This window comes from Hyperolius riggenbachi, chromosome 9, assembly GCF_040937935.1.
Source record: "Hyperolius riggenbachi isolate aHypRig1 chromosome 9, aHypRig1.pri, whole genome shotgun sequence".
Taxonomy (NCBI): Eukaryota; Metazoa; Chordata; class Amphibia; order Anura; family Hyperoliidae; genus Hyperolius; species Hyperolius riggenbachi.
In genome coordinates this window covers 50416036-50434514 of record NC_090654.1, presented here as the reverse complement: position 1 = coordinate 50434514, position 18479 = coordinate 50416036, and the positions used below count along the sequence as shown (strand labels likewise).

The 18479-nt window shown below is 44.8% G+C and overlaps 1 protein-coding gene across 11 annotated transcripts in view; it reads left to right on the top strand.

Moving 5' to 3' along the window:
* The window catches only part of LOC137532315 (renalase-like), a 603961-nt gene that overhangs the window by 315680 nt on the left and 269802 nt on the right, over positions 1 to 18479 (top strand). For 10 of the 11 annotated variants that reach the window (XR_011023908.1, XR_011023907.1, XR_011023909.1 and 7 more), the window contains one exon: positions 17921 to 18029. The exons of the other annotated variant lie outside the window; for it this stretch is intronic. Coding sequence is in view for 3 of the 10 variants with exons in the window: in XM_068252726.1 (XP_068108827.1) it covers positions 17921 to 18029 (109 nt within the window). In the remaining 7 variants the exon portion in view is untranslated. The remainder of the gene's footprint in view (positions 1 to 17920; positions 18030 to 18479) is intronic. 11 annotated transcript variants of the gene reach the window in all.

Sequence of the window (18479 nt, the reverse complement as noted above, 5' to 3'; positions counted from 1 at the left end):
AAGGCTGCTATTTATTATTATAATTTATAAAATAGATTTTATTTCTGAAATCTTGTATTTTTAGTTTGGGTCCACTTTAACTGCTGGTTCCATTAAGAGAGGGATGGATGGAAATGTAAATACCTACTGCTGTGTCGATGTGTTGCATTTGATTGGATTTCCATGACAAAATTCTAGCCTGTACAGATCTAGGCTGTACATAAAATTGGTCTATTTGAATGGATAGCATTCTTTCACCAGCATTAAAATTGCAACAGGATATCTTCACAAAACGTCAGGTTATGAGATCGCCTTGCAACCCTTCCCATCATCCCCCCCCCCCCCCCTCTCGAAGTATAAGCGACTCACCAGATGCTGCAACCGCTCAGACCCAGGGGGTGTATGGTCACAGGGGTCTGATCCCAGCATATTCTAGAGCAGTGATGGCTAACCTTGGCACTTCAGCTGTGACAAAACTACAAATCCCATCATGCCTCTGCCTCCCCGAGTTATGCTTAGAGCTGTAAGAGCATTGCAATGCTTCATGGGACTTGTAGTTCCACCACAGCTGGAGTGCCATCACTGATCTAGAGGAACTAAGATAAGTGTATGCGGATCGAGAATATGTAACTCTTCCCTGTTCCTTGTCTGTTTATTTTCAATGACAATATCTAAGCCAGCAAGTTTTTAGGGCCCATTTCCACTTGTACGGTGCGAATCGCTGTGGAAAAATTTGCACGCGCATTCGCATGAATGACGCTGTATGCGAATTTAACCATGGCAGTGCCTGTGTGCTTTTCAATTGATTCCATGCGAATTTGCATACACCCGCATAGCGGTATGCATTCTGATGCCTCTGCCATGCAAATTTTTGACGCGGACGAAAACGCTCAGTTTTCCTGACAAGTGGAAACCGTCCCATTCACTTGTATTGGCTATGCAAATTCGCATGCGGCAAACGCATGCGAATTCGCTATAGTGGAAATGGGCCCTTAAAGATCACAGTAAAAGTTAGGTGTTAATGATAGTCTCCTTTATTAGGTTAAATAACTAGGTTTAGCTTAAAGCTTCATACTCACCACAACGACCCAGGAAGATGGATCCAGCACCCTCCCCCAATGACGAGCTCTCCCGGATTCATCTTCCTGTTGGCGACGTCACGCAACGCTACGCGAGATTACATGACTGGAGCGAACCAGAAGTGAAGCGATCGCGTTATTTTCCGTAGAGTCGTCGGTGATCTTAAATAAAACCTGAACTGAAAATTAAAAGTCAACATAAGCATACACAAGTCATACTTACCTCCTGTGTAGTCTACTCCTCAATCTCTTCCTCCTCTCCTGCGTCCTGTTTGTCCACTGTGATCAATGGAATTCTCCATCCTCCATTTTAAAAAAAATGGCCATTACACCATAACAGCTTTCTGGTCAGCACACTGTTAAACTGTAACATCGCCCACTTGAGCCAAAAGGAAGCATGGACACATCAGTTCTCCTCTCAGCTGAAACTGACAGCAACTGATATATAACTGACAGCAACTGATATATTTCAGTTCTGACAAAATGTTGTCAGAACTGGAAGGGATCATTGTTAGAAGAAAATAGTGAGCTTCTGAGAGGAACTGAGGGCAAGGTAACTATGTAATGTTCATTTGAAGTTGCTTCATGTGTTTATTTTAAATAATTTTACTCAGTACAGGTTCCCTTTAAAGATCCGATCTACCATTACGGTCATTATCATCATGGAACGCTAATCGACTCTCGCGTGATCGCGTGCCTTTACCCACGTCACGAGATCGAGGAAACAGTGGCTTAACACTCAATCACCGGTCGTCTGAAAAATCCCAGGGACAACTATTCCGTGTACCTAACTTAACCGCATGTTAATTATTTAATTTTCCAACTGCCAGGCAAGCAGCATCTCCCTCTGTGCATAGAACTCTCAGGCTGCATTTCCACTTGTGCGGTGCGAATCGCCGCGGTAAAAATTCGCATGCGGATGCGAAATTCGCATGCGAGTCCATGCGAATTTTCATGCGAATTCGCACGCGAATTCGTATGGATGACGATGTATGCGAATTTAACCATGGCAGTGCTGGTGTGCTTTTCCATTGTTTCTATGCGAATTCGCATGAAAATTCGCATACCAAAACCTCATGCGAATTTCCTATTAAATACATTGTATGCGATTCGCATAGCGGTATGCAAATTCTGATGGCTCTGCCATGCGAATTTTTTCTGCACAGAAAAACGCAAAGGAATCCTGACAAGTGGAATCAGTCCCATTCACTTGTATTGCTATGCGAATTTGCATGCGGAAAAACGCATGCGAATACGCGATAGTGGAAATGAGCCCTTAGTAACAAACATTCTGTACAGATCACCTGGCAGAACTAAAGATGTCTCCGCCAGTGATGACTTTCAGAATGTAAATGAGGGAAAGTTGGGCAAGCACTGACTAAATAATCGATAAATGAATATTATAAAAATGTTATTCAATATGTTATTTTCACTACAGTTCCTCTTTAAGTTACATCCATGTGGTACCTTTAGACTGTATATGCATTTACAACACTGTATGATTTCTTAATATGTCTCATTGTTTTTCTGTAACCACATGTAATGATACCTTATTTACATTGGTTATCTATGTTTATGAATTGTTTTATTGTTCCTTTTTCCTCATAAAATTCAATCAAAATAATTTGAAAATGAAAATATTAGGCAACAGATCAGCAGGATAGCAGGATAGTAAGGCAACATGCCTTGTTTAAAAGGAAACACATATGGCAGCTTCCATAACCTTCTACAGGGTCGCTTTCAGTTAAGCAAAGGGCATCGGTCATTAATAATAGCTTCGTACATTTATGTTGACTAAACCAATAGTAATCCAGGGTCAGAGCTCTGCAATGATTAGTTCAAGAGCGGAAATGCCAAACTGCAGAACAGTATGGACAGTAATATGTAGGCACATTGACTTACAACAACAAAACCACTTCTGGTCATGTGACTGTCACATGATGCTGCAGCACTGGGGAGGACATGGCAGCGTGAGTGGTGAAAAGTTTTCAACAATTTTCATTCGACTTGATAAAATGATCAAACTGGATGGTCAATTGGGTTGCAAAATCGGTAGATGTTTAGGCACCTTTAGACTTAGACCGAAAAGTCTAAAGGTGCCCAAACATCTACCGATTCTGCAACCCAATCGACCATCCAGTTTGATAATTTTATCAAGTCAAATGAAACTTGTTGAAAACTGCAACTTGTCCACCCAGTCCATGATTTGATGTATTTTGGGCCAGAATTCAGTCTAATGCATGGATCGGTGCTTGAGCAGGTGCATGGCAGTAATGGTGTTCAATATCGCAATGACCAGTGTTCCACCCAGTGCCTGTGCTGTATAAAATATCCTCTGTCCCGCTGCCATGACTCCTGGCCTTATACGCCATGAACTCCTTATGGCACCAAGTCTGTGTCTGTGATGTCACACACGAGCCACGTAATACATGAATACTGGGGGGAGGGATTTACACTCGGGGGGCAGCACTAGGCTGATTCCCAATAGATTTCATGCTGAAATCTATCGGGAGTTGGCCTGCGGTGTATGGGCAGATCAATATTCTTTGATCAGAGAGAGATCTGTCTATTGGTTGATCTGTTCATATATCGCTAGATGTATGGGCACCTTAAAGGTAGCCATACACTGGTCGATTTGCCATTAGATCGACCAGCTGACAGATCCCTATCTGATCGAATCTGATCAGAGAGGGATCGTATGGCTGCCTTTACTGCAAACAGATTGTGAATCGATTTCAGCCTGAAACCGATCACAGTCTGTGGAGCCGCCGCTGAGCGCCCTCTATTTGAACTTCCTGGTCACTGGAGTGACACAGGAAGTTAATGTACGCTGGGATGGAAGCAAGAGCGGTGCAGCGCAGAGAAGATGCCCGGGAGCCAGCGTCAGTTAATGTATAACTGTATCAGATCGGCCGCCGCTAGCGACGCGCTCCCTACCCGCGGGTGATCGACGGAAGTAACGCGCATGGCGTGATCGACGGACCGATCCGATTTCGGGAGGAAATCGCATCGGCGGGTGCGTTTAGAGCGAACGATTGGCAGCAGATTCGATCCCATCGGCGGCAAATCGGGCCAGTGTATGGCCAGCTTAAGGGTGAGGAACAGGTAACTATATTACACAGCCGCCCCCCCGGCACACTCCAAAGTGCTAAGTACAGGGATGATGGGCCTGGAAAGCACAGGAAACCGTATTGTAGGGAGGAATGCTATAATGGGAGGATCGCCAGAATTTGGGGTAGATTTTCTCAAAGTTGTTGTTGGTTGTGGATTTGAAAATTCTGCCAAAACAATGAAGGGAACGCAATAAAGTGGGCAGTGAAGGGAAAGGCACAATAATAGGGTTACCCTCATTATTGGGGGCACAACGGATAAATACACGACAGCCTTGGTGATTTAGCCTTAAAACACTATGACCCATATGCAATTAATTTCTTCATCTGCTTTTTCTCCTAAGTGATATTTTCAATTCAAAATTGTCAATAAAAACATTTTAAACCACCAGCAGGCAAGAAAATACTCAAAATAATTTTGATAATACATTTTCAACAACCCTTTGGTACTTTTTCCAACGCAAAAAAATTATATTAAATAGAAAATGAAAAATTCTCCTAGGAGAAATCTCAGGTGAAAAAGTGAATTGCATATGGCCCCATGACCCATATGCATTTCACTTTTTCTGCTTAGTTTTCTCCTAGGAGATATTTTCACACCTTGTCAATAAAATGTCTTGTAAACCCTCTGCAAACAAGAAAAAACTCTAAATAATTTTGTTAGTACCTTTCCTACTACTTTGGGTAGTTTTTCAATTGCAAAATGCTGAAAAGTTATTTTAAAGAGAAAATTGAAAAGTATCTCCTAGGAGAAAACATAGGAGAAAAAGGTAATTGCATATGGGCCAACGAATTGCCAATGACCCTTATGCAATTAACCAAGCAATAGACCAGAGGCGCCAAAAGTACAAAATCAGATTATTAAAAACTTTAAAATAAGCCTAGGAGGCAGTGGTGGACCCACCTCCCGCAAGCAGACCCAAGAGGCTGTATTATTTCTACAAAGTATTTATTAGGTATACTCCAGGGGGATTTCGCAACGCGTTTCACAGGCTTTGTACCCGCCTCCTCAGGCAACAAACATTAGGAGCATACGTCAGCAATTGGTCAGGGACACGCAAGGCGCCAAGGAGGCAGTGGTGGACCCACCTCCCGCAAGCAGACCCAAGAGGCTGTATTATTTCTACAAAGTATTTATTAGGTATACTCCAGGGGGATTTCGCAACGCATTTCACAGGCTTTGTACCCGCCTCCTCAGGCAACAAACATTAGGAGCATACGTCAGCAATTGGTCAGGGACACGCAAGGCGCCAAGGAGGCAGTGGTGGACCCACCTCCCGCAAGCAGACCCAAGAGGCTGTATTATTTCTACAAAGTATTTATTAGGTATACTCCAGGGGGATTTCGCAACGAGTTTCACAGGCTTTGTACCCGCCTCCTCAGGCAACAAACATTAGGAGCATACGTCAGCAATTGGTCAGGGACACGCAAGGCGCCAAGGAGGCAGTGGTGGACTCACCTCCCGCAAGCAGACCCAAGAGGCTGTATTATTTCTACAAAGTATTTATTAGGTATACTCCAGGGGGATTTCGCAACGCGTTTCACAGGCTTTGTACCCGCCTCCTCAGGCAACAAACATTAGGAGCATACGTCAGCAATTGGTCAGGGACACGCAAGGCGCCAAGGAGGCAGTGGTGGACCCACCTCCCGCAAGCAGACCCAAGAGGCTGTATTATTTCTACAAAGTATTTATTAGGTATACTCCAGGGGGATTTCGCAACGAGTTTCACAGGCTTTGTACCCGCCTCCTCAGGCAACAAACATTAGGAGCATACGTCAGCAATTGGTCAGGGACACGCAAGGCGCCAAGGAGGCAGTGGTGGACTCACCTCCCGCAAGCAGACCCAAGAGGCTGTATTATTTCTACAAAGTATTTATTAGGTATACTCCAGGGGGATTTCGCAACGCGTTTCACAGGCTTTGTACCCGCCTCCTCAGGCAACAAACATTAGGAGCATACGTCAGCAATTGGTCAGGGACACGCAAGGCGCCAAGGAGGCAGTGGTGGACCCACCTCCCGCAAGCAGACCCAAGAGGCTGTATTATTTCTACAAAGTATTTATTAGGTATACTCCAGGGGGATTTCGCAACGAGTTTCACAGGCTTTGTACCCGCCTCCTCAGGCAACAAACATTAGGAGCATACGTCAGCAATTGGTCAGGGACACGCAAGGCGCCAAGGAGGCAGTGGTGGACTCACCTCCCGCAAGCAGACCCAAGAGGCTGTATTATTTCTTCAAAGTATTTATTAGGTATACTCCAGGGGGATTTCGCAACGAGTTTCACAGGCTTTGTACCCGCCTCCTCAGGCAACAAACATTAGGAGCATACGTCAGCAATTGGTCAGGGACACGCAAGGCGCCAAGGAGGCAGTGGTGGACTCACCTCCCGCAAGCAGACCCAAGAGGCTGTATTATTTCTTCAAAGTATTTATTAGGTATACTCCAGGGGGATTTCGCAACGCGTTTCACAGGCTTTGTACCCGCCTCCTCAGGCAACAAACATTAGGAGCATACGTCAGCAATTGGTCAGGGACACGCAAGGCGCCAAGCGTGTCCCTGACCAATTGCTGACGTATGCTCCTAATGTTTGTTGCCTGAGGAGGCGGGTACAAAGCCTGTGAAACGCGTTGCGAAATCCCCCTGGAGTATACCTAATAAATACTTTGTAGAAATAATACAGCCTCTTGGGTCTGCTTGCGGGAGGTGGGTCCACCACTGCCTCCTAGGCTTATTTTAAAGTTTTTAATAATCTGATTTTGTACTTTTGGCGCCTCTGGTCTATTGCTTGGTCATATATATCCACCCTTGGTGGAGGGGGATACCCCTTTTTCTACTATCTACAGAGAGCGACTTCTTATTCCTGAGTGAGGACAGGATAATCTCCTCACCTGCCTATACAGTGGTTGCCTGGAGGTAACCCGTGTTTGTGAGTATAAAATTATACTCTTCTTATATTTCCAATTGTTTTAACATATTACACTATTGGGCTCTCGGTTTCTCTTTTACTTATGCAATTAACGTTTTCTCATGATAATTTTCTCCTAAGTGATAATTTAAAACTTGTCAATAAAATGCCATTCTAATCACCAGCAAGCAAGAAAAAATTAAAATAGTTTTGATCGCACTTTTCCAACAAATTTTTGGTATGTTTTCAATTGCAAAGTGCTAAAAAGTTATTCTAAATAGAAGATTAAAAATTATCTCCTAGGAGACAACTCAGGAAAAAAAGATATTTGCATATGCAATTCACTTTTTCTCCTGAGTTTTCTCCTAGAAGATAATTTTTCATCTCTTCTTTTCATTATCAAAAAGTGGGCCATATGCAATTCACTTTTTCTCTTGCGTTTTCACCTAGTTGCTATTTTTACAACTTGTCATAAAATGCCTTTTAAGACAACAGCAAGCAAGAAAATACTCAAAATAAATTTCATGGCACCTGTTCACCAACGTTTGGGTACTTTTTCAATTGTAAAATGTTAAAAATTTAGTTTACAGAGAAGATGAAAATTATCTCCTAGGAGATAACTCAGGTGAAAAAATGAATTGCATATGGGCCAGTAAGTGAAAAAGTACTATCAAAATTATTTTGAGTAATTTCTTCCTTGCTGATGGCTTAACTACTTAAAGGGAACCTGAAGCGAGTAAAATTATTTAAAATAAACACATGATGTAGCTGCAAATGAATATTAGATACTAACCTCACCGTGAGTTCCTCTCAGAAGCTCACCATTTTCTTCTTACAGTGATCCCTTCCAGTTCTGACACTATTTTGTCAGAACTGAAATATACCAGTTGCTGTCAGTTATATATCAACAGCTGTCAGTTACAACTGAATGTGCAAGGTAATGCCCATGTCCCCTATGGCTCAAGTGGGTGATATTACAGTTTAACAGTGTGCTGACCATGGAGCTGTTATGGGGCAATGGCCATTTTTAAAATGGAGGACAGAGAATTCCATTGTTCACAGTGGACTAACCAGACGCAGGAGAGGAGAAAGAGATTGAGAAGTAGACTACACAGGATGTAAGTGTACGGTTATTTTGACTTTTTATTTTCAGTTCAGGTTCTCTTTAACCACTTAAGGACTGCAGTCATAAAACCCATAAAACCCCTTAAGGACCAGAGCCTTTTTTTCCATTCGGACCACTGCAGCTTTCACGGTTTATTGCTAAGTCATACAACCCAGTGCTGGTCGTAATGGAGAAAGCTACGCTTACGGATCATTACGCGTAATTTTACGCTATTACGCATTACGAAATTACGCTTACGGCATAGACATTCAATTTCGGAACATGTCTGTAATTACGCATAGCACTTACGCAATTACGCGTAAGTATACCGTAATTCAGGTTATTACGTTATAGGCTTACGCGTAAAATCCTACTAGCAATTAATGCGTAAGATCATGCTGCCAAGCGGAAAAGTTGACGCATGGATCAATGTTAGGTAGCCGCCGACTTTAAGGGTTAATAGCAAAGCCCCCTTAAGTGCTAAGAGCCTCAAATTTGGAGAATATATTAAGGAGATCAGAAGGAATAAGAGGAAAATTTTTTTTTTCAAAAAGACCTTATAGTTTTTGAGAAAATCGATGTTAAAGTTTCAAAGGAAAAATATATACATTTAAAAACCCGCCGACTTTAACGGTTAATAGCAAAGCCTGCTTAAAATTTAGGAACACCAAATTCACAGGGTATATTAAGGGGATCAGTGGGAATAAGAGGAAAACATTTTTTTTCAAAAAGACCTTATAGTTTTTGAGAAAATCGATTTTTAAGTTTCAAGGGCGAAAATGTCTTTTAAATGCGGAAAATGTCAGTTTTTTTTGCACAGGTAACAATAGTGTTTTATTTTCATAGATTCCCCCAAGTGGGAAGAGTTTTACTTACTTCATTCTGAGTGTGGGAAATATAAAAAAAAACGACGTGGGGTCCCCCCTACCAGACCTCTTTAACCCCTTGTCCCCGATGCAGACTGGGATAGCCAGAATGCGGAGCACCGGCCGCGTGGGGCTCCGCACCCTGACTATACCAGCCCGCATGGTCCATGGATTGGGGGGTCTCGGAAGGGGAGGGGCAGCCAAGCTTTCCCCTCCCCCTCCGAGCCCTTGTCCAATCCAAGGACAAGGGGCTCTTCTCCACCTCCGATGGGCGGTGGAGGTGGAGGCCGCGATTTCCTGGGGAGGGGTTCATGGTGGCATCTGGGAGTCCCCTTTAAAAAGGGGTCCCCCAGATGCCCACCCCCCTCCCAGGAGAAATGAGTATAGAGGTACTTGTACCCCTTACCCATTTCCTTTAAGAGTTAAAAGTAAATAAACACACAAACACATAGAAAAAGTATTTTAATTAAACAAAAAACATAACCACGAAAAAAGTCCTTTAATATTCTTAATTAACCATTAATACTTACCTGTCCCTTTAAAAGCCAGTTCCCACGCAATATCCTCGGAAATATACTAATCAGTTACAATGTAACAAAGTTATTACAATGTAACAACTTTGTTACTTTGTAACACCACCGCACCCGACGTCACTCGCCGCTCACCCGCCGGCCGCCGCATACACGCTAAGTCCCCGCCGGCTCCCGCCGTCCACTCCGCCCACACCTGTCACCCATATACATGCTGGCACCCATGGGTGCCAGCATGTATATAGGTGACATGTGGGAGAGGCAGGGAGGGCAGCGGAGCCGGCGGGGACTTAGCGTCCCTTCACCCGACAGAGCTCTGAGCTATAGCTCATAGCTCTCGAAAGCATCTTTGTATTTGGGCTCCAAGGAGCCCCATTGGTCCTTAGCAGACCAATGGGGTTCCTTCTGATTTGAAGGAACCCCATTGGTCTGCTAAGGACCAATGGGGCTCCTTGCAGCCCAAATACAAAGATGCTTTCGAGAGCTCTGAGCTAATATAGCTCAGAGCTCTGTCGGGTGAAGGGACGCTAAGTCCCCGCCGGCTCCGCTGCCCTCCCCGCCTCTCCCACATGTCACCTATATACATGCTGGCACCCATGGGTGCCAGCATGTATATGGGTGACAGGTGTGGGCGGAGTGGACGGCGGGAGCCGGCGGGGACTAGCGTGTATGCGGCGGCCGGCGGGTGAGCGGCGAGTGACGTCGGGTGCGGTGGTGTTACAAAGTAACAAAGTTGTTACATTGTAATAACTTTGTTACATTGTAACTGATTAGTATATTTCCGAGGATATTGCGTGGGAACTGGCTTTTAAAGGGACAGGTACCGTAAGTATTAATGGTTAATTAAGAATATTAAAGGACTTTTTTCGTGGTTATGTTTTTTGTTCAATTAAAATACTTTTTCTATGTGTTTGTGTGTTTATTTACTTTTAACTCTTAAAGGAAATGGGTAAGGGGTACAAGTACCTCTATACTCATTTCTCCTGGGAGGGGGGTGGGCATCTGGGGGACCCCTTTTTAAAGGGGACTCCCAGATGCCACCATGAACCCCTCCCCAGGAAATCGCGGCCTCCACCTCCACCGCCCATCGTAAGTAAAACTCTTCCCACTTGGGGGAATCTATGAAAATAAAACACTATTGTTACCTGTGCAAAAAAAACTGACATTTTCCGCATTTAAAAGACATTTTCGCCCTTGAAACTTAAAAATCGATTTTCTCAAAAACTATAAGGTCTTTTTGAAAAAAAAATGTTTCCTCTTATTCCCACTGATCCCCTTAATATACCCTGTGAATTTGGTGTTCCTAAATTTTAAGCAGGCTTTGCTATTAACCGTTAAAGTCGGCGGGTTTTTAAATGTATATATTTTTCCTTTGAAACTTTAACATCGATTTTCTCAAAAACTATAAGGTCTTTTTGAAAAAAAAAATTTTCCTCTTATTCCTTCTGATCTCCTTAATATATTCTCCAAATTTGAGGCTCTTAGCACTTAAGGGGGCTTTGCTATTAACCCTTAAAGTCGGCGGCTTTTTTATATTATACGGGAGCGTAATATTACGCGATTACGGCAGACTGTGTAATTTCAATGGGAGTTTACTGTCTTATGCGTAATTTGTTACGCGTAAAACGTAACCCCACGGTCTACGCGTAATTAATTACGCGTAATACCGTAACCTTACACGTAACGCTTACGGTGCATTTGTAGTGAATTACGATGCGTAATTACGCTAATGCGTAATTTCGGCCCAGCACTGATACAACCTACCACCTAAATGAATTTTACCTCCTTTTCTTGTCACTAATACAGCTTTCTTTTGGTGCTATTTGATTGCTGCTGCGAGTTTTACCTTTTATTATATTCATCAAAAAAGACATGAATTTTGTCAAAAAAATGACTACTTTAACTTTCTGTGCTGACATTTTTCAAATAAAGTAAAATTTCCTATACATTTGAGCACGAAAGTTATTCTGCTACATGTCTTTGATAAAAAAAAAACCATTCAGTGTATATTTATTGGATTGGGTAAAAGTTATAGCGTTTACAAACTATGGTGCAAAAAGTGAATTTTCCCATTTTCAAGCATCTCTGACTTTTCTGCGCACCTGTCAGGTTTCATGAGGGGCTAAAATTCCAGGATAGTACAAATACCCCCCAAATGACCCCATTTTAGAAAGAAGACATCCCAAAGTATTCAGTGAGAGGCATGGTGAGTTCATTGAAGATTTTATTTTTTGTCACAAGTTAGCGGAAAATGACACTTTGTGACAGAAAAAAAAAAAATTTCCATTTCTTCTAACTTGCGACAAAAAAAAATGAAATCTGCCACGGACTCACTATGCTCCTCTCTGAATACCTTGAAGTGTCTACTTTCCAAAATGGGGTCATTTGTGGGGTGTGTTCACTGTCCTGGCATTTTGGGGGGTGCCTAATTGTAAGCACCCCTGTAAAGCCTAAAGATGCTCATTGGACTTTGGGCCCCTTAGCGCAGTTAGGCTGCAAAAAAGTGCCACACATGTGGTATTGCCGTACTCAGGAGAAGTAGTATAATGTGTTTTGGGGTGTATTTTTACACATACCCATGCTGGGTGGGAGAAATATCTCCGTAAATGACAATTTTTTTATTTTTTTTACACACAATTGTCAATTTATAGAGATATTTCTCCCACTCAGCATGGGTATGTGGAAAAATACACCCCAAAACACATTATACTACTTCTCCTGAGTACGGCGATACCACATGTGTGGCACTTTTTTGCACCCTAACTGCGCTAAGGGGCCCAAAGTCCAATGAGTACCTTTAGGATTTCACAGGTCATTTTGAGAAATTTCGTTTCAAGACTGCTCTGGTTTAGGGCCCCTAAAATGCCAGGACAGTATAGGAATCCCACAAATTACCCCATTTTAGAAAGAAGACACCCCAAGGTATTCCATTAGGAGTATGGTGAGTTCATAGAAGATTTTTTTTTTTTTGTCACAAGTTAGCGGAAATTGATTTTAATTGTTTTTTTTCACAAAGTGTCATTTTCCGCTAACTTGTGACAAAAATAAAATCTTCTATGAACTCACCATACTCCTAACGGAATACCTTGGGGTGTCTTCTTTCTAAAATGGGGTCATTTGTGGGGTTCCTATACTGCCCTGGCATTTTAGGGGCCCTAAACCGTGAGGAGTAGTCTTGAAACCAAATGTCGCAAAATGACCTGTGAAATCCTAAAGGTACTCATTGGACTTTGGGACCCTTAGCGCACTTAGGGTGCAAAAAAGTGCCACACATGTGGTACCGCCGTACTCAGGAGAAGTAGTATAATGTGTTTTGGGGTGTATTTTTACACATACAGATGCTAGGTGGGAGAAATATCTCTGTAAATGACAATTATTTGATTTTTTTTACACACAATTGTCCATTTACAGAGAGATTTCTCCCACCCAGCATGGGTATGTATAAAAATACACCCCAAAACACATTATACTACTTCTTCTGAGTACGGCGATACCACATGTGTGACACTTTTTTGCAACCTAGGTGCGCTAAGGGGCCTAACGTCCTATTCACAGGTCATTTTGAGGCATTTGGATTCTAGACTACTCCTCACGGTTTAGGGCCCCTAAAATGCCAGGGCAGTATAGGAACCCCACAAGTGACCCCATTTTAGAAAGAAGACACCCCAAGGTATTCCGTTAGGGGTATGGTGAGTTCATAGAAGATTTTATTTTTTGTCACAAGTTAGTGAAAAATGACACTTTGTGAAAAAAACAATAAAAATCCAATTTCCGCTAACTTTTGACAAAAAATAAAATCTTCTATGAACTCATCATACACCTAACAGAATACCTTGGGGTGTCTTCTTTCTAGAATGGGGTCATTTGTGGGGTTCCAATACTGCCCTGGCATTTTAGGGGCCCTAAACCGTGAGGAGTAGTCTTGAACCCAAATGTCTCAAAATGACCTCTGAAATCCTAAAGGTACTCATTGGACTTTGGGCCCCTTAGCACAGTTAGGCTGCAAAAAAGTGTCACACATGTGGTATCGCCGTACTCAGAAGAAGTAGTATAATGTGTTTTGTGGTGTATTTTTACATATAACCATGCTGGGTGGGAGAAATATCTCTGTAAATGACACATTTTTGATTTTTTTTTACACACAATTGTCCATTTACAGAGAGATTTCTCCCACCCAGCATGGGTATGTGTAAAAATACACCACAAAACACATTATACTACTTCTCCTGAGTATGGCGATACTACATGTGTGACACTTTTTTGCAGCCTAGGTGCGCTAAGGGGCCCAACGTCCTATTCACAGGTCATTTTGAGGCATTTGTTTTCTAGACTACTCCCCACGGTTTAGGGCCCCTAAAATGCCAGGGCAGTATAGGAACCCCACAAGTGACCCCATTTTAGAAAGAAGACACCCCAAGGTATTCCGTTAGGGGTATGGTGAGTTCATAGAAGATTTTATTTTTTGTCACAAGTTAGTGAAAAATGACACTTTGTGAAAAAAACAATAAAAAACCAATTTCCGCTAACTTTTGACAAAAAATAAAATCTTCTATGAACTCATCATACACCTAACAGAATGGGATCAGTGAATAATGGCGCACAGCGCCTATGCATAAAAATGGCGCCGCATTAAAAAGATACGCTTATCGCTATTTATCGTTAGTACTGCATAATAATGGCGCACAGGGAAAAAAGAAGAAAAACGGCACACACTAACGTTATTTATCAATAGTGGCACACACTAACGTTATTTATCAATAGCGCCCTACATAAGCCAAACTGCTGACGTTATTTAACTGCAAAACGGGGAATGGATTTAATGTAACACTGTCAAGGTTAGGGTTAGGCACCACTGGGGGGGTCTTAGGGTTAGGCACCATCAGGGGGGTCTTAGGGTTAGGCACCACCAGGGGGGTTGTTAGGATTAGGCACCACCAGGGGGTGGTTAGTGTTAGGCACCACCAGGGGGGTGGTTAGGATTAGGCACCACCAGGGGGGTCTTAGGGTTAGGCACCACCAGGGGGGTCTTAGGGTTAGGCACCACCAGGGGGGTCTTAGGGTTAGGCACCACCAGTGGGGTCTTAGGGTTAGGCACCACTAGGGGGGTCTTAGGGTTAGGCACCACCAGGAGGGTCTTAGGGTTAGGCACCAACCAGGGGGGTGGTCAGGATTAGGCACCACCAGGGGGGTCTTAGGGTTAGGCACCACCAGGAGGGTCTTAGGGTTAGGCACCAACCAGGGGAGTTTAGGGGTTAGGGATAGGTACAGAGAGGGTTCTGTGTGTTAACGGTAAATAACAATAAGGCTTTAACGTTAAATAACAATAAGGCTTTAACGTTAAATAGCGATAAGCGGCAAACGGATTAGCGGCAACACCGTGCGCCATTATTCGCAGGCGCCATTTTCAGATGGATGCAACAGAATACCTTGGGGTGTCTTCTTTCTAAAATGGGGTCACTTGTGGGGTTCCTATACTGCCCTGGCATTTTACGGGCCCAAAACTGTGAGTAGTCTGGAAACCAAATTTCTCAAAATGACTGTTCAGGGGTATAAGCATCTGCAAATTTTGATGACAGGTGGTCTATGAGGGGGCAAATTTTGTGGAAACGGTCATAAGCAGGGTGGCCTCTTAGATGACAGGATGTATTGGGCCTGATCTGATGGATAGGAGTGCTAGGGGGGTGACAGGAGGTGATTGATGGGTGTCTCAGGGGGCGGTTAGAGGGGAAAATAGATGCAATCAATGCACTGGGGAGGTGATCGGAAGGGGGTCTGAGGGGGATCTGAGGGTTTGGACGAGTGATCAGGAGCCCACACGGGGCAAATTAGGGCCTGATGTGATGGGTAGGTGTGCTAGGGGGTGACAGGAGGTGATTTATGGGTGTCTCAAGGTGTGATTAGAGGGGGGAAATAGATGCAAGCAATGCACTAGCGAGGTGATCAGGGCTGGGGTCTGAGGGCGTTCTGAGGTGTGGGCGGGTGATTGGGTGCCCGCAAGGGGCAGATTAGGGTCTAATCTGATGGGTAACAGTGACAGGTGGTGATAGGGGGTGATTGATGGGTAATTAGTGGGTGTTTAGAGGAGAGAAGAGATGTAAACACTGCACTTGGGAGGTGATCTGATGTCGGATCTGCGGGCGAACTATTGGTGTGGGTGGGTGATCAGATTGCCCGCAAGGGGCAGGTTAGGGGCTGATTGATGGGTGGCAGTGACAGGGGGTGATTGATGGGTGGCAATGACAGGGGGTGATTGATGGGTGATTGACAGGTGATCAGTGGGTTATTACAGGGAATAACAGATGTAAATATTGCACTGGCGAATTGATAAGGCGGGGGTCTGAGGGCAATCTGAGCGTGTGGGCGGGTGATTGGGTGCCCGCAAGGGTCTAATCTGATGGGTAACAGTGACAGGTGGTGATAGGGGGTGATTGATGGGTAATTAGTGGGTGTTTAGAGGAGAGAATAGATGTAAACAATGGATTTGGGAGGTGATCTGATGTCGGATCTGCGGGCGATCTATTGGTGTGGGTGGGTGATCAGATTGCCCGCAAGGGGCAGGTTAGGGGCTGATTGATGGGTGGCAGTGACAGGGGGTGATTGACGGGTGATTGACAGGTGATTGACAGGTGATTGACAGGTGATCAGTGGGGATAGATGCATACAGTACACAGGGGGGGGGGGGGGTCTGGGGAGAATCTGAGGGGTGGGGGGGTGATCAGGAGGGAGCAGGGGGCAGTTTAGGGACTAAAAAAAAAATAGCGTTGACAGATAGTGACAGGGAGTGATTGATGGGTGATTAGGGGGGTGATTGTGTGCAAACGGTGGTCTGGGGGGTGGGCAGGGGGGGGTCTGAGGGGTACTGTGGGCGATCAGGGGGCAGGGGGGGGCAGATCAGTGTGTTTGGGTGCAGACTAGGGTGGCTGCAGCCTGCCCTGGTGGTCCCTCGGACACTGGGACCACCAGGGCAGGAGGCAGCCTGTATAATACACTTTGTAAACATTACAAAGCGTATTATACGCTTCCTATCCGGCGATCGTCGGGTTAACAACCCGCCGGCGCTTCCGATTGGCCGGCGGGTTGGGCGGAGCCTATTGCCGGCGGATGCGCGCGCATCCCAGCGCGCGATCCCCGGCCAGAGAGTGCCCCAGGACCTGACGCCAATCTGCGTTACGTGGTCCTGGGGCTGCCACTTTGCCGCCGCCAATATGAAGTAGGCGGTCGGCAAGTGGTTAAGGACCACAGTGATTGAAATCTACGCCCTGTTTTGGTGGTTACCTGGCTGGCAGGGTGTAGAATTCAATTAGCCGCCGCTGCGTGCATCTGCCGGTTTCATCGCTCTCGCTGCTGAATCGCCGTGTCCCGTCACAGCTTACTTGCTCTGCCGGTCTCTATAATAATAATAATGACGGCAGAGCCCTGTGAGCCGGTCAAGAGTCGATTTCATTGGCTCCTGGCTCTGTTTTTCAATGTAAGCAACTCCCATTGGCTTACATTGAAAGACAGGGCCAGGAGCCAATGAAAGCAGCTCCTGACCGGCTCGCAGGAACTCTGCCGTCACAGAGACAGCAGAGAGGGTGGCCCACGTTTCTGACGTGTGGCGGGTATGTGCGGCGATTCGTCATCCGTCGGGATTCCACTGTTTCTGTACCAGCGGTCTCTGGTCCTTAAGGGGGCAGAGACCGCTGGTACTTAAGTGGTTAACCTCCTGAGCGGTATGGACGAGCTCAGCTCGTCCATCACCGCCGGAGGCTGCCGCTCAGGCCCTGCTGGGCCGATTTCCACCAAATAAAGAGCAGCACACGCAGCCGGCACTTTGCCAGCCGCGTGTGCTGCCTGATCGCCGCCGCTCTGCGGCGATTCGCCGCGAGCAGCGGCGAAAGAGGGCCCCCCTAGCCGCCTGAGCCCTGCGCAGCCGGAACAAAAAGTTCCGGCCAGCGCTAAGGGCTGGATCGGAGGCGGCTGACGTCAGGACGTCGGCTGACGTCCATGACGTCACTCCGCTCGTCGCCATGGCGACGATCTAAGCAAAACAAGGAAGGCCGCTCATTGCGGCCTTCCTTGTTTATTATGGGCGCCGGAGGCGATCGGAAGAACGCCTCCGGAGCGCCCTCTAGTGGGCTTTCATGCAGCCAACTTTCAGTTGGCTGCATGAAATAGTTTTTTTTTAATTAAAAAAAAACCCTCCCGCAGCCTCCCTGGCGATCTCAATAGAACGCCGAGGAGGTTAAAAGGCATTTCATTTACAACTTTTGGAAATGTCTCCTAGGAGAAAACTCAGTATTAAAAGTCAATTGCATATGGGCCTATGAGTCTGATATGTGTTGTGTTATGATATTTTTATGTAGACATCTCCTGGCCGGAATTTGAAGCTGGAACTGCAAGGAAAGTGTGCTTTGCCACTGTGCCAACCATATATGTCATTTATCATCTCCTTACAAATGAGAGAATACTCAGGTATGCAGTTTGATTCACCACTTTTAATGCCCAACTCCAGGCACAGATCTGAATGTGCCATGTGATATTTTAATAGGCAGAGTATTTCAAATGTTACCTTTTTCTATCTAAAAAAGGCTTCTGCAGTAAACAGCGTTTTGAAAATGTAGAAATGTGGTCACATGACAGGAAGTAGCCCAGAGACGGCTCCCGACTAGCAACCTCTGCCGAGTTTAGACTGGCACAAGGTTCTTTGTCCTCCCTTATACAAGCATATTTAACTTTGAAGTGATAACTGGATTTGTGAGCTTGTGAAAGAACTTTGAACCTTGGTTGAAAGTAACACCTTTGTGTAAGTTTAGTCTGTGATAGACAGAACAGAATATTTCTGCATAACATGCTTTCATATGTAACCCATGTAGAGATAGATGTGTTCTGTGTGAGCAACCTGCAGAATTTCCAGCTATCCTA